Raw genomic sequence first — 22,901 nt, 5'->3', positions numbered from 1 at the left:
ATGTAAAAAGAGAGAAGAGTGTGTTATCAATTAAAAAAAAATATTATTAATTGTATATATGATTTCAGATCATATTCTATTTATATATGTATAAAATATTTATTTTTTAACTTTTATTTAATGTGATCTTTTTGGTAATATGATCATTTTATCATAAAAAAGTTAAACCGCCCATAAACATTCATATTACATAAGTTTTCGCATTAAAAACTTTGTTTTTCCACATATACATCTAAATCTTGGTACTTAAAAGGTGAAAAAGTTGTTAACTAATTTTGAAAGAGTATTAGTATTTTAATAACTTTAGTCATTAATCTTTATTGATAGACATGATTGAGAAATCAATTGTCTGGAATTTAGCATCAGGAAGATGAAGGTAGTTGAATAGTTTGATAGTTGATAGGCCAATGAAGCAAATAGCAATCGGAAATCCAAAGTTGTGGATCATAATTCATATCATATCGTGTCACTTCATAACCCACACAAACCATTCACGTACTCACACCTGCTTCACACTTCACCAATCCCTTCTTCCATGGCGGCGGTGATTGCGCCGCCCCTGCAGCCGCCGTCGTCCCCGCCCATCTCCTCCCTCCTCTCCGTCCGTGCAACCGCCTCCTCCGGACTCGTCCCTCACAACAACCACAAGAAGCAGAAGCACCACAAGAAAAAGCCGGGAGCTTTTGGGAATTTCAGCCACTTCGCTAACGTGGTTCGCAAGGACGTGGATTTCCTCAAGAGAGGGATCGATAGCGGAGTTACTTGGGCCTTTGAGGCCTTCCGCATTCCCCAGGTTGCCAAGAAAATCGACGACATAGTATGGCTTCGCCACCTTGAGGATCCTCTTGCTCCTTCTTACTCTTCTCCTTCTTGGCCTCAACCTTGGTACCCAGGTACACAAACATGATAAATTTTTGTCCTTTTTCATTTGGGGTGTGCTAATATGTGCCTAATTCGATTTGGAATTCAGCTTTATGAATTGGGTATTGTTTGAAATTGCTTGAAATGTTAAGGGGAAAGCTGCAACTTAGTTAACTTTACCGTTGGCTGTTTTCAATTGGATTCCTTAATTATTGTGGTTATTATTATCGAAAGGTTTAATTTAACTTGAATTAGTTCTTGAGCTTGAGCTGCACTCGAATTTCCAGTGATATGAGCTCAATCATGGGAATTAAGTTCACTTTTCATTGAGCCCAAGCTTTAGCTGAGCATATTTATTTCATTTCCACTCCTGGTTAGGAGCTATGTTTTTAGAGCTAAATGCGGTTTCATTCTATAAATAACGGATTGATTTTTTATCTTATTTTTTGTCTTCCAGGACTGACTGCAGTGGATTTGCTAATGGCTGATCTCAAGGCCTTGGAGGCATATGCAGGTTACTTGTATTATTTGTCTAAGATGTGGTCTAAGCCCCTTCCTGAAGTTTATGACCCTCAGGATGTTGCTCACTACTTCAGTGTCAGGCCCCATGTGGTGGGCCTTCGGGTTCTTGAGGTAGTTCTCTTGACAGTTTGAATAAATAAACATAAATCCACATCATTTGGTTAGGTGTGCTATGCGCTATGTTATATTTAGTGGATTTGTCATTAGATGTTTCCTTCAATCGTTTCTTGGCTCTTTGTTGAAGTGAGTCCATATTGACTTATATTTTATACTGGAAGGTATTTTCCTCCTTTGCCGCTGCTGTGATCAATATTCGAACTTCGGGGATTAGAAAGTTTCTACAACTAAGTTCAGAAGAGGAGTTGGATGATAAAACCTCCGATTATAATTTTGGGATGGTGTTAAAGGAAACAATGCTTAATCTCGGCCCAACCTTTATAAAAGGTATGGAATTTGATCTGTTCAACATCTTACTATAATTTTTGAGTTGAGTTTCCATCATAATTTCAATATCATGCTTTATATGATTCCTTTAGTGCATATTGCATAAAAAAAATGGGCTTCTTCATTTATGTCATACATTCATAAGGTTACCAATATCCTTGTTACATTCATTTGATTGGTGATGCAGTTGGTCAGTCCCTTTCTACAAGACCAGATATCATTGGTGTTGAGATGTCCAAGGTTAGATTAAAAACTGTATCTCTCTTGCTATTTTCTTATTGGTGGACATATCTTTCTAGCAATGAATTCCAAAGGAAGGGCTTATTATTGGTTTATGAGCAGTCATAATCTCTTGTTGGATGAAGATAATACATGGTTATAAGTCAAATTATTCGTGACTTAGTGTTAAATATGTTCTTTAGCAGTGATACTAATTTGAGTGTAAAAAGGTATTTTTGTTTTCTATTTTAGACTCATATGGCATCTACCTCTGACTATCTGCTGAACTCTTTTTCTTGGGCCATGTACAAGTACAACAGAATTCCATTTCCTCGTGTTTGTAATGCTATTTACATTTTGAGATTTTGAGTTTGGATAACTGTCTTGGCAATTTATTCCTATACTTTCTTCTTGCAGGCGTTGTCTGAACTGCATGATCAAATCCCTCCTTTTCCCAGGAATGTTGCTATGAAAATTATTGAGGAAGAATTAGGTTCTTCTGTAGAGTCATACTTCAGTTACATTTCTGAGGAACCTATAGCTGCTGCATCATTTGGTCAGGTACCTTTCGCTATGACAGAATTCAATGCATAATTAGGTATTACTGGTGTGAATTGTGGATGCATGTGGCTGTATTCATTAAGATGAACTATTGCTGTGATTATGTCATATTCATTATTTTATTTGTAATTTATAGGTCTATTTTGCTCGTACTACGAATGGCATTAATGTTGCTGTGAAAGTTCAGCGTCCTAATTTGCACCATGTGGTGGTGCGAGATGTCTATATTCTTCGCCTTGGGGTTTGTATTGACTATTGTTGACCTTGGTTCTTCACCATTATTGTTCCATCCAACATTAAATGTTAATCTAATGTGTATATTAACAAGTTCAGTTAGGGCTGCTGCAAAAGATTGCCAAGAGAAAGAGTGACCCTCGCCTATATGCTGATGAGCTTGGGAAAGGTTTTGTTGGTGAATTGGATTACACTTTAGAGGCTGCAAATGCTTCAAAATTTCTGGTAATGAATGACATTCATATTAATTGGATTGAGTTTACATAATGAGGAGATCTATAAACTGGATATTTAGAGCATTAATGAAAACTTTCATTAATGTTTTGCTCTTTTGGCTGACTTGTTATAATACGTGCTTCAAATGTTCGTGATATGAAGAGTTTTAAGTATTATTTAGTAGTTATTAGTTTATATTTTTAAATATTAGAATGTTCAATTGAATTTCATGTATTTTGATTTTGTTTATTAGTTATTAGATTGGACTTTATGTTAGTAGGCTTAGGGTTTTCTTTATTTTGACCTAATAAGAGGGTATAAATACCTTCTAAACTATTGTAGCCATCATTGAGTGATTAAAGGAGTGCCAAAGCACTTTTTGGTTTCGTGATAAAACCATGGTGTGAACAAGTGAGGTTGAGTAAGTCCCTCTCTTGTTGCATTAGAGAATTGGGTAGAAAGTTGAGTGATTTCCTTCAATTCAATTATCAAATTATGGTGTAGACAAGTTAGGTTGAGTGAGTCCCTTTCATGTTGCCTCAAGAAATTGGATAAAAAGTAGAGTAATTCTCTTTGTATTTAATTTCATTCTATCCCTTTTGTTTTCTATTTCAACTTCAATTTATCTTTTTTTATTCAATATTCTCTTTGTATTCACTTTTTTCGTATCATGTTATTTCTAATTCAGGAAGTTCACTCTCGCTTTACTTTCATGCGCGTGCCAAGGGTGTTTCACCATTTGAGTCGAAAGAGAGTTCTGACCATGGAGTGGATGGTTGGTGAAAGTCCAACAGATTTGCTCTCTGCATCTACTGGGACATCAGCTAGAAATGTCTCTGAATATGCAGAAAAGCAGAAAGTAGATGCAAAAAGGCGTCTCCTTGATATGGTGCGTAAACACAAATGCAGCATCCATTTCTTTTCTGGAAATTGTGCAAAAAATCATGTATATATTGCATCTGGATAATATAGGACTGTTATCTTATCCTTAGATCCCATTAAATGCTTGAATATAACCAATATTTTTTCCACTAGATTGACAAGAGACGCGTGAGTGACATGGGAACTTTTAGCCTTCTAATACCAATGAATTTCAATTCAAATCTAAATACTGCTTAATCAGTATTCAATTAGCTTATTTGGCCCTTTATTGCTCAACTGAAATTCTTTTCAGTTAAGAATTACTGATTCTACTAAAACTTTGCTCTGTTTGGTATCTGAGCTTCATATGCAAAGAATATTTACATCCGTTACACATTGCTTAATTCAGGTTAGCAAAGGTGTTGAAGCAACATTGGTGCAACTACTTGAAACAGGCTTATTACATGCTGATCCACATCCTGGTAACTTGCGTTACACTTCCTCAGGACAACTAGGGTATATTTATTCCTTCCTCATCCAATCTGATTGAATTATGGTTTTCCTTCACTAAAATAATTTAGGTTTTCCCTGTTGTGTGTGTTAGGTTTCTGGATTTTGGTTTGCTTTGTCAAATGGAAAAAAGGCATCAGTTTGCAATGCTGGCTTCAATAGTTCATATAGTAAATGGTGACTGGGCATCCCTTGTCCGATCGCTGATGGATATGGATGTTGTGAGGCCAGGAACAAATATCCGAGTTGTTACTTTGGTATAATACTTTAATTGCAAGATTTAATCATGTGACAACAATAAGAATATGTTTCTCATATCAAACAGTTCTTCCTTGTATATAGACTGCATCCCATTGAAAGTTCTGTTCACATGACTAATTCTTTAAAATGCATCAAATAGTAATTGAATTTATGCTGAAGAGGCACTTGCATAGTGGGGACTGTTTTTGTTAGAACTACCTTCGGTCCTTCACATAGTGCTTGAAATATGTGCAGTGCTGCCAGCAGGTTATAATAGGTTAATAAGGCGGGTCCATGTGAAAGTTGAATTGTTTTATGATATATGGTTTTGGTTATTTATTAACCACACTTTGAGTATTGATCAGTTGGTCTTATACAGTTGTACATAAGAAAAGTAATAATTGCCATGTAATGGTCATGTGTAAATAGTATCCCTTCTAAAGTTATCATTATCTTTGCTCTTGTAAGCTATCTATCTTCAGTTACTGAAATTTTCAATAAATTTCCTCAAGGTTCTTGGAAAGATTTGGTCTGTGGCACTCAAGTATCATTTCCGTATGCCACCATATTATACACTTGTGTTACGATCCCTAGCTTCATTTGAAGGTAAATTATCCATATTACATGTAAACTACTTTTGGATGCTTATCTATTGTCATATTTATTAGTTTTATTCATCACGCATGATTTTACATGTGCTGATTTTCAGATACACATTTCATCGTATTCAACTCAGATTTTCTTCAAAAAATTTTCAGGTTTGGCTATTGCTGCTGATAAAAACTTCAAGACTTTTGAGGCTGCATACCCATATGTCGTCCGGAAACTTCTCACGGAAAACTCACCTGAAACAAGGAATATACTTCATTCGGTATGATAAGCCCTTGAACAATAGAGCTGTGTGCCAATTTTCCTCAAAAACTTTATCATGTTATCACATGTTTAGTTGTTTGCTTTAACGTCTTGAGAATAGATCCTGAGCCCTTTTCCTCTAGAACAAACGAGAAGAAAAATGAAAGGCCTTTATATTAGAATCTAGTTAATGTTTAGCCGTAAACAACCCCCCCGCCCCCCAACTGCGCGCGCTTTTGACACGTCTTATCTAACCAATTTAGCTGTTTTAAATTCACTGATGGAGTTTTTGTTGTAACCATGACCAATATATGTAGTCTCTTCTCAATATATATTAAACTACCTTTAAAAGGGCTTTATTTTTGTCATGTTCATATTACAGGTGCTTCTAAACAGAAAGAAGGAGTTCCAGTGGCAAAGGCTTTCCCTATTCTTGAGAGTAGGGGCAACTAGGTAAGTCAAAATAGCAGTCGTCTGAGGCGATTCTGTAGTTCCTGTGTCCTTCTCCCACTCTCACCTTCAAGCGAATATAACTCGTACTCTCGACCAAGCTCCTTGTTCCCTCCAGTTTTTTAAATCCTAGTATTTAATTCTTCTGATACCATGTCAGGAAAGCCTTGCAACAAGTAGCGTCAGACGGCGAGATATCCCTTGATAATTCACTGAATAAGGGCACTGATACATTTGATGTTGCATACTTGGTCTTGAGACTTTTGCCATCCAAAGATGGTGTAGTTCTAAGAAGACTCCTCATGACTGCTGTGAGTTCCTCTAAGATTTGTGTGGACACTTCATTCAACATTGAGCATTTTAAGATTTGTGTGGCCCACAATAAAAAAAATATTATTCACTAAAATACTTGTTTGCACGGAATGAACAGAATGGAGCTTCATTGATCAAAGCAATGGTCTCAAAGGAGGGGAAGTTCTTCCGTGAACAACTTTGCAAGATCATCACAGATGCAATGTGCCAATGGATGATTAAATTATTTGGACAAGGAATTACAGCTGCTCACTTTTCCCCTAGCAGCCGAGAATCAGGTCTCTCCCCTAGATCGTCCGTTCCTGCATACGACTATAACTCCCTCTTTAGGGATCGGCGACTAAGGTTGATATTCTCCCATATTCTAAAATCCGCAAGCAGCGATAAAATACTGATGCTGCGGCTCTGCTTGGCTTCTATGGTTATTATGATCAAGGCTTCAACGATGGCTTGCCACCGGGCGATTATGCTCCTTTCCGAAGCTTACTTGGTCCCATTATTCGACACTCCGAAGAGATATGCAGTCAGTACATGATATCTTATTCGAACTTATAGAGAGCATTCTTATCTTTTACTCACTTCTAACAAGAGTAACTGTATTTATAGTGTAGTTGAATGTTTTGGCTTTGGGGCCAATGTGAAGAAATATAGGCATAGGATTACACTGTGTTGTAGTTACATTTACTTTATATATATATGTGGGGAAATATCTTTACACTCTGGATTTATGTTGCTATTGTCCAGAACTAGATTAACCTACGAGTATGTACAGTATCATGCAAATTGCAAAGTTTAATAAAGTGCTTCTTGGAGACTAGACTTTAACTGCCTGAAGAGATTTGTGTAGCTTAGCATACAAGAACAGAAAAGAGAAAGAAGAGAAATGAAATGTTTACTCATTCAATGAATGATCTCATTGACAATTGTCTTCTCTGATTACATCAATAGGAACTCATCCTTATATAGGCTTGAGACACAATAACAAACTTAATTGATATCCTAACTACCTGCATAACAGACTCAGCAACTTGTATGTCAAGTTACTGTTTTATCCTTTGACTCTGTCATTCTTATTCCTGTTACTACCAATATTCTATTGTATGTGTCAGTCATCAGTATATATAGTTTACATGCATCAACTTAAGGTTATATATTTTTCTTGGTGTCAAACTTAAGGTTATATATATTCTAAGAAGTAATGTATTGTTCTTTTTAGTTTTTTTTTTTTTAATGTTTTCTGATGATATTTTATTTGAAAGGAAAAAAAAGTAGATAGGATGTATCAGAATCAATATGTATGCATGTAATTGAGACAGATTTGATGATGGTTTTAAAGGATACTAACATATGAACCAATTATTATCCTAAAAATTAATAATCAATTTATTACTTTTATAAAATATCTGATGAAATACAAAATATATATTAATAAAAAAATATATAAATATAAATAAATATATAGTAGCTAATTTTTAGTATGTAAAGAGTATTTTTGTATATCCAAAGACAATATAGGTGCAAATTATTGGTGCAACCAATTTTTTTTCCTCTTTGAAAAGGTTCTCTTAGTTTATTTGCTTGAAGGATAATGTAATAGTGATAAAGAATTTGATACTTAATTAAATGTCACCCTGTTTGTACCATTGAAGACATGAGTAAATACAAATGTTTGTTTTATGTATTGGAAGTGCTTAGGTGGCCTTGTACTAAAGTTGATGTGCCTTAATTGATAAAACTACGCCTTGGTTTGTAATGCAACACATGCAAAAGGATTTTAAGAAGAATAAGATTGAGAATATCACAAACAATGCAAATAAAAGAATGGAATAAGATTGAAGGTTACAAAGATACTAACTCATTGAGAAGAAACAACATCATGCCTCGCACGTTGTAAACATTGTCCTTTAAGTTATCATGGTGGTCCTCCACTCCTATTGAAATGTTTTTAAGTTCACTTAAGCATTCCTTCTTGGAGCTTCTACAATACCATTCATTCCTTTAACAAAGATTCTTATTCTTATTCCTTTAATTTATATTTCATAGTCCATATAGATCATTCATCATGGAAACAAGGATAAAAACTTAAAGTGGGTTAAAATAAAAAATCAGAAGTAACTACAATTTACACGTCTAATTTACAATTATTTCTCTAATTTCTTTTATATATTTGTGTTAGAATTTAATTTTAATCCATTAATACAGTAAAATTTATTACACAGTTATTTAATTACATTTGATCATTTACATAGTTTTACAAATTGTCAAACACCAAAAAAAAAAGATAAAATTTATATAAATTAAATATTTATGTAATATTTCACGTACATGATTAGATTCATAATTAAATACCAACTTTAAGGTGTGTTATTTGTCAAATCACTACCTAACCTACATTTATATACATTTTGTCTCTACTTCCAAATTTCAAAACTCTCGTAATTATAAACAATAAAATATTTTTTATTCAAATTTTAATACAGAAAAAAAAATTAATACTGCATAACCAATGAAATATGTTTGTTCTTGTTGAGATTGGCCGGTGTATAATTTGTCCGCCGGTAAATACTTGTAAACTCTCCATCAAGATGAGATATACGTCGAGAATGAACAAATGGGTGGGTACCTGTAAAAGACACTCTAACACTCAAGTCAGTAAGTGTTTAAGAGGCATATAATAATTCTATAAATATAGAATGTTAGACGTGAAATAGAACTATAAATATATAATGTAAGACATGAAATAGAATTTATCATGTGTTTTGTTTATAATAATTTTATAAAAATAGAATGTAAGATATGAAATATAACTTATCATGCATTGTCTATTGAGATATAAAAATTGGTGTCCTTTATAGGCATAAATTTAATGAATGATATTTATGTTATGACCGTTTGGCCATTAAGATGGAAATGATGGTCATCAAGTCGGTAATGAATGTGTCGATTACAAGCAAATAATGAATGATAGTTAACGCCGAGTTATAACTCATAATGCACAATAAAAACCGAATTATAAGGTGATAGATCAATATTATTTTAAACAATACTTGATTAATTTTATATTTTAAATATTAAAATTTAAACTCTAGACTATAAATATTAATAATATAAAATAAAAATAAAAACTTATATGCAATTGTTTTTATGTAAATTTATATATGAAAATTGTTTGATAGCAATTTGGTCAAATATATTAAATTTTCTAATTATGCTCAAATATCAATTTTTTTCAAAGATTTGTAATTGCATTGCTTTGTAAAAAAGAAATACACAATCCATTATAGGGGCAAAGACAAAAAAAAAGGAGATCCTCCACTTTGGTAAACACCAAATACTAGCAAAAGAAAAACTAACAGAAAGGATTGGAAATTTACAAAGAACAGTGTTCTATAACTTAAGTCATTCCTTATTAGAACTTCCTTGCTATTTTCACAATTACTGTGTTGCCGCCAGGTTCTCACCTTTAAAGGCCTCCAAATTTCTCACCTTTCACAACGTCTAACACAGAGATGCAAGGAGGGTTATAGAAAATTGTCCTCTTCTAATGCCTTTACTTACCATTTGCCATCAGACTGCAAATTTACGGTTCTATTTTGCATTATAGCATTCACAAAAGGAGAAAAAGACCAAATCTCAGGAGCAGGACCGCATTGCACCAAGGCGTGAAGGATTATTTCATTGTCATTTTTGCATCTTTGGCACATTACTTAAGTATCTGAGAATCTCTGGTTGATCAAATTGTGTATAGGTAATTTTTATGGGCTACTCTCCACAAAATTTTTTTTACTTTTGATGGTAATTTAACCCCCAAAATGATTTCTAGAGCGTTGAATTCATCATCACCGTTGGAAGGTGCTCAACAAGCGCATGAAAAAATCATAAGCCACCCAGTACTCCGAGACCACATCGTACTACTTTCTCTTGTTCCAGGCTCATTCAAGCTTATACTCACCATCGTCGTTCAGTGACAGAGAGAGAATTTGCGAACTGAGCTTAGGGGAAAAAACTGCTTCAACTAGCTCTATATTCCATCTTCCATCCACTGTAAGTAAATCATGTACCAAAATGATGTCTGTTACTGGATTGTCGTTGTTACTGAGTCTAAAAGGGTAGGGTGGGGGTAACCATGAGTCCTTCAAAATACGAACATTTGTATCAGATCCTATACTCCATCTCAAACCATTTTCTACCATTTTTCTTCCCTCCAGTAGACTTTGCCAACCCCAAGAAGGTTGGTTTCCTTTATCTACCAAAAGGGAGTTAGTGTATCTATAGTATTTTTCTTTGAGCATACGCACAAGTAGCAAATTAGGCTTAGTAGTAATTCACCAAAACTGTTTACCCAACAAGGTTAGGTTCTGGGTTCTGAGATCATTAAATCCCAATCCACCTTTCTTTTTGGGTCCGGTCATACAATCCCAACTAATCCAAGCCATTCTTTTCTCCATTCTCTTTTGACACCACCAAAACTATCTTAGAATCCTGTGTATTTCTTCCACTAGAGAATCTGGAAGTTTGAAATATGAAAGTGTATATATTGGAATAACTTCTCTGACAGCTCTAATAAAAACATGTCTGCCACCTGTCGATAACAAATTCCTCTTCCAAACCTGAACTCTTTTTTGAATTTTATCCTTTGTTACACCGAATGTAGCCCTTTTAGATATTTGAATAGTTGATGGAAGGCCTAGATATTTATCTTGGGCTCCCACATGCTCTATGTTAAGTAACTTTGCTAGCTATTGTCTTCTGGCAAATGAGGTATTTTGACTGAAAAAAAATTGTTGATTTGTGGAGGTTAACTTCCTGCCCATTAAGCATCTCATATTCATTGAGTAGAAATAGATAAGGTGACAAGGGATCTCCTTGTTGGATACCCCTTATTGACTTAAAAAAGGCATAAGGTTTACCTTCCACAAGAAAAGAGTAAAAAATAGTAGTGACTAGTTCTCTAATCCAAGAAATCCATTTGGTTCTAAAACCCATTTTCTCTATGATGAACCATAAAAAATTCCAATCAATTCTATCATATGCTTTATTCATATCCAATTTAATAGCCATTTCACATTTCAATCTGTACCTATTAGTTTTGAGGTAGTGCATACATTCATAAGCTATTAGAGTAATGTCAGAAATTAATCTACCCTTTAAAAACGCACTCTGGTTTGGACTTATTAAATTATTCATAAACTTCTAAAGTCTATGTACCAAAATTTTCGTAATATAATCTTATAAAAGATTGAGGATAAACTAATAGGTCTGACCTGTGACATATTTCTAGCATTTGGATCTTAGGGATCAAGCAAATCTATGTATGGTTAAACGCCTTGTGCATTTTACCTCCACCAAAGAAGTTACGAACCGCCTTATAATATCACCACCCACAATGTCCCAATAAAACTGGAAAGCCGTACTGTGAAGTCATCCTCATCTGAAGCACTTTGAGGACAAACGCTGAAAGTGGATTTCTTGATTTTTTCTACAAAGATTGATCCTATTAGCCTTCGGTTCATGAAAATTGTAATCGGAGGATTGACATCGCTGAATATGTAACCAGGATCTAATGGGTTAGCGGATGAAAATATTTCCTTGAAATAATTTTCAGCCACCAGAGCAATATTCTGTGGATCTGAAGCCATCTCACCATGATTCTAAACTAGTTCCCAAATTTTATCTTTTCGGTTTCTAGCTTAAAACTTTTGATGAAAGAACTTTGTGTTGCTATCCCCTTCTTTCAGCCACTTGCATCTTGATTTTTCCTTCCAAAATTTTTTTTCTCTTGATAGCTCATTTTCTAATTTTTTCTCTACCTCTAATACCTCTGACCCATTAAAATAATCCGTTGCCCTCAATTGTTCTAACCTAAGATTTAGTTCTTCAATTACCTTCTTAGAATTGAATTTGTTATGCTGCTGCCACTCCATTAGACGGTGCCTACAACACTTCAATTTTTGTGCCAAAACATACATAGGTGAGTCATTAACTTCTATACTCCAAATTTTCACAATTAATGCCATTATATCTTTCATCTCACACCACCGTTTCTGAAATTTAAATCTTCTTTTGGTAGACCATCTTGGAGGATCTGAATCAAGTAAGAAAGGAGTGTGATCCAAACCATTCTCCGATAATCTTCTTACTACTGCATCTACATAAGTCTCCCTCCAAGCCATTCCAGCCATAAAACGATCAAACCTCTTCCTAATTAATACCTCTTTAGCTCTCCTATTTGACTATGTGAACCATTGTCATATCATCCCAATATTAACCAATTGATCATCATCAATAAAACCACTGAAATTTTCAGTGGAGGTATCAAACCTCATATTCCCTCCCTCTTTTTCTCCATAATTTGTAATTGCATGGAAGTCACCTAATATGATAGAGCTACCTTCAAATTGTTGAAGTCAAGAAGAGAGTTTTTCGAATTGATTGATTCGAGTCAGCTCATTAGTGCTCAAGTAAACTCCAACCAACCCCCAACTCACATTCTTATTCTCATCTTTAACCGAAGTAATTATGAAAAAAGAGTTTTGAAATAGAATGTGTACCTCTACATGATCTTTCCATGCTAGAGCCATTTCTCCTGATGTTCCATTCAGATCCACTAATGTGAAACTTTGATATCTACATGATCTAAATTTACGTTCTACCATTTAAGATTGTTTTTAGTTTCACAGGAAAAACCACCTCGGGGGAGTGGGATTGACACATCTCTTTAAAATTGTGGACTGTCAAGAATCTCTCCAAATCCTGACAGTTTCACATTAGGACTTTCATGGTACATTGTGTGCCATTGAACGGCTGGCACCCTCCACCATCTCTTGATCCATATCTCCAACAACTCCTATAGTTAATGATTCTGAAATTATCTCCAGTTCATCTTCCGCCCTTATTTTAGTCTCGGACAGCATCTCCATCCCTCCATGGTTTGATCTAATCATCTGTTTCAGTTTTTTTATATTTGACAGAATATTCAGCAGCAGGAGTGCTTGGTATGCAGTTTTTAGTTAGGACCCCTGTGTTAGCATGCTTCGTTTGGAAACTACTTATTCCTCCAAACTAAATCTGATTCGAGCTTATAACCATTTATAACCATAGTATCCTCTATACTCCTATCATTCTCCTTTTCCTCATCACGTCTTTCATTCCTGGAAGGATTCTTTACTTCTTGATCGTACCTTTTTTTGTCTTTGAAACTCATGTTTAAAAATTCATCTACTAGGAAGTTTTGGGAGCGATTTCTTTCTACGAAGGGGCTGACCCGCTTGAAGGCTTTTTTTCTTTCTCCTTTCATCCTCCTTAGTCTCTATCCTTATACCAATTTGATCAGCTCTCATCTATTCTCCTATCTTATCCTCCCTTAACCTATTTTTCTTTGTATCCTCCAAAAACACAACACATATTTTACGGTCATGGCCTATAGTTGCACAGTACGTACACACCGTCCCTAGTCTTTCATATCGAACCGCCATTCCAATTGGAGACTTGTCAAGACCAGTGACCTTAAGATAATCTTTTACAGTTCGATTTCCATCAATAACTACCCTTGCTTTGATGATATGTCTCTCTCTCCCTTTAACAATAAACAGTCCCACATCCATCACTTTACCGATCCCTTCACCAAGCTTCTGAACAACCTCCAACGTCTTAAAGGTTTCAGAAATTTTTTAAAATTGGGCCAATATTGATATCTCATTGATTAGTTGTCTCCAATATACATCCCGTCTTTCTAATACTGGACATGGAGAGCATAGTCTTTCAAAAGTCATGGGAGCCTCTCTCAATTCTCATAACATTCCACTAGCTATCGAAGAAGAAATGGAATTGATTGTGATCAATCTCCTTTACTCGAAACCCTACTGGTCTCCCCCAAATCGCTTTAAACACCCCATTAATGGTTCCGATTGAAAAGAATTTATCAGTAAAAAATCTTTCAACCAGACTATTAATGCAATTGTGAATAGTCTTTTTATATTCTCCTCTAACAATTGTATTACATCATTCTTCTCTTAATTACTCAAATTAAATTTCTTCCACTTTCTGCCATGATTCAGAGAGCTAATGACAAGAGAAAAGAATAAAGACGAATATGATGACTCTAAGTTAGGAATGAAATTATAGTATGTATAAAAAACGTTGATTTTGATAGCACAAAAATTATATTAAGTTAAAAATTCTAACAGAGTATATTAACCTTTTGATAACATTTTTTTAAATATCAATTTTATATAAAAATAATTGCATATAAATATCTACTAAAAATAAAATATTAATGTAATGTGTTGATTAATATTAATAAAAGTATTAATCATGATCTTTCTCTAGAAAGTTTGACTAACTCAATTCAAGTAGTCCAAATTTTATTAATCTCATAAATGGAATGAATTAAGGAGTAAGGAGTAAGGAAGAAGGGAGTGTAGCATAAACACCATTCCCACACCTTGCAAATTACCTTTTCTTCTCTCTGAAATCTGAATCTCGTCGTCTTCTTCTTCTTCTTCTGAATCTCTTCATCACATTCACTCTCATTCGTTCTTCATGAGCACTACTCAACCGCTTCCACTTTCAGTTTCAGGGGTATATTCTCTCTCTCTCTCTCTCTCTCTCTCTCTCTCTCTGAGATCAGAATCAAAATCAGATCTTACTTTCAAGTTTCGTTCTTTTTTATTCTTTTTCACACTCACCAATTTGAATTCCAATTGCAATCGGTTTTCAGGGCGCAAGCCCATTCTCAATGTCAGGGTTCACGCGTCTCTGCAAAGGCCTCGTTGTGGTGCTCGTTGCTGCTCACATTGTCGTTACCGTCTTCCCCTCTGCCGTTACCTACGTCGCTCTCATTCCCGCAAGGTCTCTCATTCATTGATCCAAACAAACATAAATGCTCTCGTGTATATGCATCGAAGTCTCAGTCTTTCTAGTCAAGTCACACTGTTTCTGAGCTCATAGTTTATTTTTACTTAGTTCATTGTTTCTGACCGCAATCTGTTTGGTAAAATGTCAATGTGGTATTATCACAATTGTAAAGTGCTTTTTACTTGATATGCTTACTCTTTCCTGTTTATTGATCCCAACTCAAATTTTGGATAGTATTGTGGAAGCATCATCAACTAAGTTTTCTTTTTGAGTGTTGGGTTTTCTGTGGATAATTGCTTGTTTTTGTGACCCTAAAATCATTCGGCAAATTTGCATCTTCAACTATTGGTGTTTGTGTCTTGTGTTGGACATCTGCATTTGATTTGAGAGGTACCTTTCCTCGCATTTGTCATGATGAAGTTCTCTTCATAGAAGTAGTAAATAGATAGACTTCAATCTACTGCAGGCGTGCTTAGTGTAGAGTTGTTGTCCTTTCAATGCTTGCAAGGATTCAAACCATGAAAAAATACGAAATTCACACCTTATTGAAATTCACACCACTGATAATTAGATTTTTTTTATTTGAAAGTTACTTACCTGATGGTTTCATTTTGCAGGACAATCCCATTTGGCTGGAACCTTATTACAGCTGGTTACATTGAACAATCTATATATGGGGTATGGGCTTACTGTTCCTTCATATTAAGTTTCTATATTTTCTTCATTGTATATCCTGAATCTGTTTATTGCATTAAGGAAAATTTCACAATTAACATTCAATTTCATATTATTTTATAGGTAGTGGTCAACACCATTGGTCTTCTGTTCATTGGGAAGCTGCTCGAACCAGTTTGGGGTCCTAGGGAATTCATAAAGTTTATCTTTATAGTTAACGTTCTGACTTCTGTGTGTATTTTCATCACTGCTATTTCTTTATACTACATTAAGACGCAGGAGACTTACCTGTAAGTATTTAAAATCCATTATCATCGTACTATCTGGGATGATATTTTCTATTAGTTTCTCATACTATTATCGAACTTATTTTGTTCTTGTAAGATTTTCCACTTCTCCACACCTTACACTGCATTTAGACTCTTGATTTTTTTGTTAGAAGCTAAATAGACTGTTTGAAGCTTGATTACTTAGTCTCTTTTAGGTTCAACATTTAGAAGACCATCCTTCTGGCAGTATTCATAAAGCAGAAAATTGAAATTGTGAAATAAGATTATTTTTGTAGGTCCTTCAGGTCTTGAAGTTACTTTATATAAATATGCTGTCTGCTGAGTTATGTAAGACATTCTGTGTACTATTTGCTCCTTGATCCATTTCTGTAGATCTAATACCATTGCAATGTTCTAGTTATATGCCACTTTCTGGATTTCATGGGGTAATATCCGGTTTGTTGGTCGGCATCAAGCAAATCATACCAGATCAAGAACTTCCTGCCCTTAAGATAAAAATGAAGGTTTGTTATTCTAAACCTGTTCCTTTGGTTATAATGCATTGCTTTCCAGCAACATCAGTTTTATGTCAATGCCCTAAAATATGGTGCCACTTCCATTTCTATTCAGTGGTTGCCGTCTATCAATGTATTGTGTTCTATTGCTACGAGCTTCTTCACGCTGGAGGCAATGTCATATCTTCCAGCTATAATATTTGGCACATACATGAGCTGGATTTACCTTAGGTACTGGCAGAGGAAATCAGAAACAAAGTATAGGGGTGACCCAAGCGAGGATTTTGCATTCTCTACATTTTTCCCTGAGATTTTAAGGTAAACTAGAGTTATATTTTGACCATCATATATGATAAATTATAAGTTCCTTAATCTTAGTCTCAGCAACCTCTGATCATCTATATCTTTGCTTCCTTGCAGGCCAGTTATAGACCCTATTGCATCAATATTTCATCGAATGCTATGTGGAAGATCCAGTGCATCTAATGATGCTCAAGGCTACTCCCTAGGAGCTGAACCTTTGCCGGGTTCTGACTCCATTGAGGCAACTAGGAGACGGTAATCTCACAATGCTTTGATTTAGTTCAAATTTTATTAGTTGTGTATAAGAAAAAAAGGACAAACAAATGCACAAGTAGTGAAATTCTGAGGAGGGTAGATGTACACAGCTTTACCCTTGTAAGCACAGATGCTTACAGGATCTGCCTTTAAATTCTGGCTGTAATGTATTGCTTGCTAGTAAAATTATTCAAGCTAGAAGAGAAGAGAAAAAGCTGTGAGAAGCACTAGTTATTTGTTTTAGACTTTTAGTCAATTTGCAAGAGCACTGGAAGAAAGGTTGGCTGCTGCAAAGAGTGCAGGAGAGTTGCCAACAGATGCTGCACAAAATGTATGATTTGTTAGCTACTTTTGTAAATTCTGAATAGTTCGGCGAAATGAAGCTATCGAAATTGTTAATGTTCCAGAGCTGTTAAAGTAATGAAAAACATTTTTGTGATTTCGTCCGTGTCCATGAGCAAGATTCTTAATGTGCATTTTTGGCTTGGACTGATATTTTTATGAAACTTTAAAGTTTCTCTTTGTTGTGCATTTTCCAAATTAAATATGTAAAAAAGTGGTGTATTTATTTCCTCACAAAAAAATTCAAAGGTAACTTGATTATTAAACTGCTTGAAAGGTTTGAATCTCTTGTTAGTTATCAATCCAATGTTTTATTGTTTTGAAGAATGGTTGTTCGGAAACTATGAAATATAAGATGTGGCGCCAAAGTTGTATACTTTATCCCAAGCAAGAGTTGCTACATATCCACAATTTGAGATATATTCATAGTATGAAATATTAGTAACTTGATTTTAACTTTGCAAATTAGTTATTAATGAAATATAAGTCACAAAATTGACGGGGAACCCCAACAAATATTAAAGAGAATTATGTTAGAGGCAAGAATTTATTGGCAAAGCTTTTCCTTTTTAAAGTTTGTCTATTGAAAGATTAAAAGAAACAATATAAAAAGAGTTATCTTTGTCATAATTGATTAATAAGAATTTAAGACCTATATGAAAACTTATTAATCAATATATATTCAAGATTTAATTAATCTGTCTCTATAGTTTTACCGAATTTTCAATTAGATTTTTATTTTTATTTTTTTTTAATTAAGTCTCTATATCATATTAGATTTTGTAATCAAGTTTCTGCCGTTACAAAAATGTTAGAATTAACAAAATATTCTATTAAACAAAATGAATATGCCTAATACTTGAATAAATATTCTATTTTGTATTAATTCTAATGTTTTTGTAACGACAGAAATTTAATTATAAAATCTAATAAGGTATAAGGACTCAATTGAAAAAAAAAAGTATAAAAGCTTAATTAAAAACTTAGTAAAACTATAAAGACCAGCGGAATAATTACACCTATTTTCAAACATGAGGTTAAACCTATTTTCAAACATGAGGTTAAGTGTGCTACGACCACCCAAAAAAGAGGATATTACATTTAAGAAAATATAATTCCAATGTGCCATTGTATGTATCATTCCACTTTGGTCATTAAATTTTTACATCTATTATACAGAAAATCATCAAATCACAAAATCATCAAATCACATTCATAGGACACCCGAACTTCCATAGTTTCAGGATACAATATCAAAGCAAATTGAAAAAATAAAATGCCAAATTTATCGGCTTCATAGTTTTTCTTCAAGCTATGAATCTGTATGTATCAGTCATCTTTCAAGTGCTTCTCCAGCAAAATATTGTTTGTGAATCATTCTCCTGCAATCTGCATAAAACATATCCAATTGGCCCCAATTACAAATGCATTCAACAAAAAACATATACTCTAATAAAGCATAACTTAGGAGCAACAATAATAACAAACAATTAAAAGTTTAATGTTGGGAGTTTAAATTGTGTTCAACCTTCCTTATCATTCCAAAGTGCTGCAGCATAGTTGTTTAGAGGACTCTCCAGGTTAGGTTCTGTCATTCAAAAGTTAACTGCTCAGCCAAGCAACAAATTTGAATGTGAATGCAAAACTTGAATAGGGAGAATAACAGACCTTCCAACAGACTTTGAATTGATAGAAGAATAGTTCTGCAATCATAAGCTGAAGACCACTTGTCCTACAGAAGCGAAAAAAATATAACATTCATTAGCTGAGAGATTGAAATTGGTCGATACATTCAACGATCTTTGTATGGAGATGCAACACAAGCTGACATTTTTTTTTCCTCTTTATATATATGCATGTATCCAGGCATTCATAATAAAAAAATGGTAGATCCAAATCCTTGGAGCCAAATCTGGATCTTCAAGTTAATGAATACCTGAAGGATATCAAGACAAATGTTGCCAAACTGGTCAACATTTGGATGAAAGCACGTCGACTCGAACTTCACTTGAGGCGGCTTAAAAGGATATTCCAGGGGAAAACGTAGGGAGAGTTTATAAGATAAACCCTCGTATAGAGTTCCTTTTCCACCTTCAATTGTGCCAATCCATGTAAAAATGCTCTCACCATCAGGAAAAGCAGATACTCCAAGATCGCCTCCACTCATCTGCAAGTAAAAGTAACCATCAACAGTATAGTGCTTGTGAGATGATGATAACAAATTTAAGTGAGTATAAGACGAAGGCAAGCATAACAGGTTGGTTTCTTAAAAAGATCCAAGGATATCCAGCAGCATATTTTACACAATTTCCCACCCTATTATAGATGCTGATTTAAAAAGCTAAACACAATTTCAAACAATCAATTACATCTATAGCACTATGCCACTATCAATATTCAATAGCATTAAGATTGAATGACAGAAGTTAGCTATTGTTTCCGGGAATATGTATAGGCTTTTGAAGCACATTCTAAGAAACTGAGGATAGCTGACAACAGCATATTTTACATTACTTCCCACCTTAATAGGTTGATTTATAAAAGGAAAAATAATACACAGAATTTTAACAAGTCAGAATATAGCACTAAAACCTTATTATTTTTTTCATTGGATGGATCAACACTTATTGAAAGAAAACAGGATGTGGATAAATAGAATGAACACCAAAAATCATGAATATGTAAATACTAAATACCTGAAAGCCACTATACTTTTTTTGTTCTTAAAGTTTTCAAAAAAGGGCTGCAACTGTCACATGTTTTACTCAACAATGGCAAGTAGCACCCTAAGTCCTAATATATTTCACAACCAAATTAACCATTCTTGTAGCCCTAAACTGCACCTGCAGTCACATGCACCATAAGTTTATACTAGCAACTGGAGAATCAATACAAATTGCATATGGATCAATTCTATAACCGATTCCTTCTTCTGATTAATATTTAAGGCGGGAAAAGAAAGAAAGAAAGAAAGAAAAGACCAATCCCCAATAAATAAATCAAGCAAAATGAGATATACCATGAGAGCCATTAATTCCTTCTGGAGTCTGCAAAAATCAAAACAAACAAAACCATTAAAATTCAAAAACAATACATATCAAAAACACTAAATATAGAAACTATATATATTAAGTATAAGTATAATACTCATGCGTCAATTTCATACGTGAATAGTTAAAACTCCAAACAAAATTTAAATCCGAATCCACTTTCCATAAAGAAACAAAGAAGACATTCAAAAGCACCACCAAATTACGGTTTCTTTTCTTTCCCTTTTTCCAATTTGATTAGGAAAAAGTACAAATCTTCAAAGATTTCTCGTGTTTTCCAGAGAATCAAACAGTAATAAGACTTAAGAAAGAGAAGACAAAGAACTCATCAACTGATTCTAATAAACCTTTGCGACACGGAGGTGGTATCAACGGGTTGAGGAGAAGCGAGAGGCTTCTTTGACGGTGGCACGGCGGAGCTCGGACGATGGCGATTCGGCGGCGGCGAAGCGGCGGACGGGTTCTCGGCGGCGGAGTTGGACCGCACCTCCATGGATTCTGACGGCGGCGATGACGGAGTCCAAATAGGAGTGGGGAAAAGATTAACGGCTGAGATTTAATCAACGGAGGCAGAACAAAAAGAAAAAAAAAAGAAAAAGAGAGAAAAATTTTCTTTTTTCTGTTTCTGATTTCTCTCTTCTGAGTGAAACAATAATTTGGTTTGTGGTTGTTGGTTACAGCTTACAACTGCTAGTGTTCCACTGTGTTTAGACCTAATTACATGTAACTACCCTAATTTAATTTGGATTACTATTTCTTAATTTCTTTGTTGCATTAAATAATGATTAATATTCTGAAATGATTGAAAGGAATCCAACTAGAGAAGTGAGAAACTGATAATCATGCAATGATCCAAAAGCATACACGTAAAAAGGAAGGGATAATGGAGTTATAAAATGCTTTCATTATTATAAAGTTTTACAATTATATTTAATTATAGTGTATTTTTTGTTTCTTATTAGGTTGATAGTACTCCTGTGTATCTCTTTTATTCTATATAAGTGTCGTTAAACATCATAATCGAAACTTTTTATTACTCATCCAAAAATAAAAAAATCAAGTTCATCTAATAATATGAAATTTCATTATTGTGTTCAAATTTTTATAATGATTTTTAAAACATTCTACCACTTTTAAATTTTTATACATGGACGTGAAAGATAATTTACGTAAATGAGTTAAATTTTAAAGTAGTTTCTGAATTTATAATCGAATTTTATTGTCGTCTCTAAATTTACAATGATTTTAATATTGTTTCTAAATTTAATAAAAGTAAGTCACGGTCATCTCTAAAGTATTTTTCGAAAATATTCTTTAACGGCGTGATGATATATATGGAGAGACATCATAGTAGATAGATAACAGCTATATGACTTAGTTGTTATTATTATTTAACTCAATTTAGTTTCTGAGATGATTTATAACCTTAATTCTCAATTTGAATTTAGCATAATTGTGTCTACCATTAGAAGTCTCTCTCTTTCTTCTTAACTGCTCTCTTTCTTTTTTTTTTTTCTATCATATCTCCTTCAACCAAAACAGCATAATCAAATAAGATGAACCCAAATGACACCCATGCAAATCCATTTAAGCTCCGATGAATCTCACACCATTACTTTCTCCAAAATCACACAAGAATCCAATAACTCCTTAAGCCCAGAAGCCATTTTCACTGTCGATTACCTCCTGAATGAGTTGTCATTGTCGATTGAGGAGTTGAGTGAGATGCCTGAGCTTCTCATCTTCTTAAGCCAAGAAACTATTTTCATGTGCTCACCATGAGTGCTAAAAGTTGAAAGAACCATATTGGCGCAATCAGTGTCAATCTCAAAGCCACCTCTCTTCATTTGATCCGCAACAACCCCAACCTCCCATAACCATACATAATGGACTTCAACTCAAAAGTTGAAAGGTCAATCCCTCCACCATTGCCTCTCAAATCCTCAACCAAATCCTCGACTTCACGAGACCTATTCATTGCACACAAAGACCAAGCAATTTATAATAGAAAAGAGCAAGCTCTCTTATTCAAGATTCGAACATGGAAATGGCCTCAGAGCTTCAACTTTCTCAAAACGACCCAGTTGATCAAAAAGCACTGCAAGATTAGAAACAATGGCAGGATTCTAAGTGAACTAAAGAGCTTGGGCGATACATAAATAAAACGGTGAAATTTAGGGAAATTAAAAAATGAAAAAAAAAAGAAAAGAGTAAAGTTTATGACACTTACAGAGACAGCGAGAAAAGAGAAGTGAGAAAAGGAGGAGGAAAAAGATAGAAAATGACAAAATTCTAATAAATATAGATACAAATTATGTATGTAAATTCTAAAAAATTTAGGTACAAATTGTATT

General features: G+C 34.2%; 3 protein-coding genes across 3 annotated transcripts; 2 read left to right on the top strand and 1 right to left on the bottom strand.

The window, feature by feature from the left end:
- Positions 1 to 301: 301 nt before the first annotated feature.
- Positions 302 to 7,116, top strand: LOC107467926 (uncharacterized). Its single transcript, XM_016087152.3, has 15 exons — positions 302 to 893; positions 1,319 to 1,494; positions 1,662 to 1,827; positions 2,015 to 2,067; positions 2,464 to 2,607; positions 2,744 to 2,848; positions 2,941 to 3,066; positions 3,746 to 3,946; positions 4,328 to 4,434; positions 4,523 to 4,685; positions 5,151 to 5,274; positions 5,427 to 5,539; positions 5,903 to 5,973; positions 6,131 to 6,281; positions 6,401 to 7,116. The coding sequence occupies exons 1-15, from the start codon at positions 536 to 538 to the stop codon at positions 6,815 to 6,817; spliced, it is 2,475 nt and encodes an 824-aa protein (XP_015942638.1). The 5' UTR covers positions 302 to 535; the 3' UTR covers positions 6,818 to 7,116.
- A 7,546-nt stretch (positions 7,117 to 14,662) lies between these two features.
- LOC107467935 (rhomboid-like protein 19) lies at positions 14,663 to 17,186 on the top strand. The gene is made up of 7 exons (XM_016087163.3): positions 14,663 to 14,862; positions 15,002 to 15,132; positions 15,756 to 15,816; positions 15,937 to 16,103; positions 16,501 to 16,606; positions 16,713 to 16,915; positions 17,018 to 17,186. Exons 1-7 carry the CDS (start codon positions 14,824 to 14,826, stop codon positions 17,157 to 17,159), a joined length of 849 nt encoding a protein of 282 aa, XP_015942649.1. The 5' UTR covers positions 14,663 to 14,823; the 3' UTR covers positions 17,160 to 17,186.
- Positions 17,187 to 18,558: 1,372 nt separating this feature from the next.
- On the bottom strand, positions 18,559 to 21,372 carry LOC107467938 (uncharacterized). The gene is made up of 6 exons (XM_016087166.3): positions 20,895 to 21,372; positions 20,517 to 20,544; positions 19,434 to 19,664; positions 19,166 to 19,229; positions 19,026 to 19,085; positions 18,559 to 18,886 (listed from the first exon to the last, which is right to left on the bottom strand). Exons 1-6 carry the CDS (start codon positions 21,038 to 21,040, stop codon positions 18,831 to 18,833), a joined length of 585 nt encoding a protein of 194 aa, XP_015942652.1. The 5' UTR covers positions 21,041 to 21,372; the 3' UTR covers positions 18,559 to 18,830.
- Positions 21,373 to 22,901: the final 1,529 nt, after the last annotated feature.

The sequence above is a fragment of the Arachis duranensis genome, chromosome 9 (assembly GCF_000817695.3).
Source record: "Arachis duranensis cultivar V14167 chromosome 9, aradu.V14167.gnm2.J7QH, whole genome shotgun sequence".
Taxonomy (NCBI): Eukaryota; Viridiplantae; Streptophyta; class Magnoliopsida; order Fabales; family Fabaceae; genus Arachis; species Arachis duranensis.
The sequence above is the reverse complement of the archived record's forward strand: the minus strand, read 5'-3'. Positions and strand labels throughout refer to the sequence as shown.

What these genes read in the sequence shown, in the direction of transcription:
- LOC107467926 (XM_016087152.3), top strand. Translation starts at nt 536, where the DNA reads ATGGCGGCGGTGATTGCGCCGCCCCTGCAGCCGCCGTCGTCCCCGCCC. An exon ending in TCTATATTCTTCGCCTTGGG is followed by an intron (nt 2,849 to 2,940) that starts GTTTGTATTGAC and finishes TAACAAGTTCAG; the next exon opens with TTAGGGCTGCTGCAAAAGAT. An exon ending in CAAATGCTTCAAAATTTCTG is followed by an intron (nt 3,067 to 3,745) that starts GTAATGAATGAC and finishes TTTCTAATTCAG; the next exon opens with GAAGTTCACTCTCGCTTTAC.
- LOC107467935 (XM_016087163.3), top strand. Translation starts at nt 14,824, where the DNA reads ATGAGCACTACTCAACCGCTTCCACTTTCAGTTTCAGGG. An exon ending in CCCTTAAGATAAAAATGAAG is followed by an intron (nt 16,607 to 16,712) that starts GTTTGTTATTCT and finishes ATTTCTATTCAG; the next exon opens with TGGTTGCCGTCTATCAATGT. An exon ending in TTTTTCCCTGAGATTTTAAG is followed by an intron (nt 16,916 to 17,017) that starts GTAAACTAGAGT and finishes GCTTCCTTGCAG; the next exon opens with GCCAGTTATAGACCCTATTG.
- LOC107467938 (XM_016087166.3), bottom strand. Translation starts at nt 21,040, where the DNA reads ATGGAGGTGCGGTCCAACTCCGCCGCCGAGAACCCGTCCGCCGCTTCG. An exon ending in AATTCAAAGTCTGTTGGAAG is followed by an intron (nt 19,086 to 19,165) that starts GTCTGTTATTCT and finishes TTTGAATGACAG; the next exon opens with AACCTAACCTGGAGAGTCCT. An exon ending in ACTTTGGAATGATAAGGAAG is followed by an intron (nt 18,887 to 19,025) that starts GTTGAACACAAT and finishes TGTTTTATGCAG; the next exon opens with ATTGCAGGAGAATGATTCAC.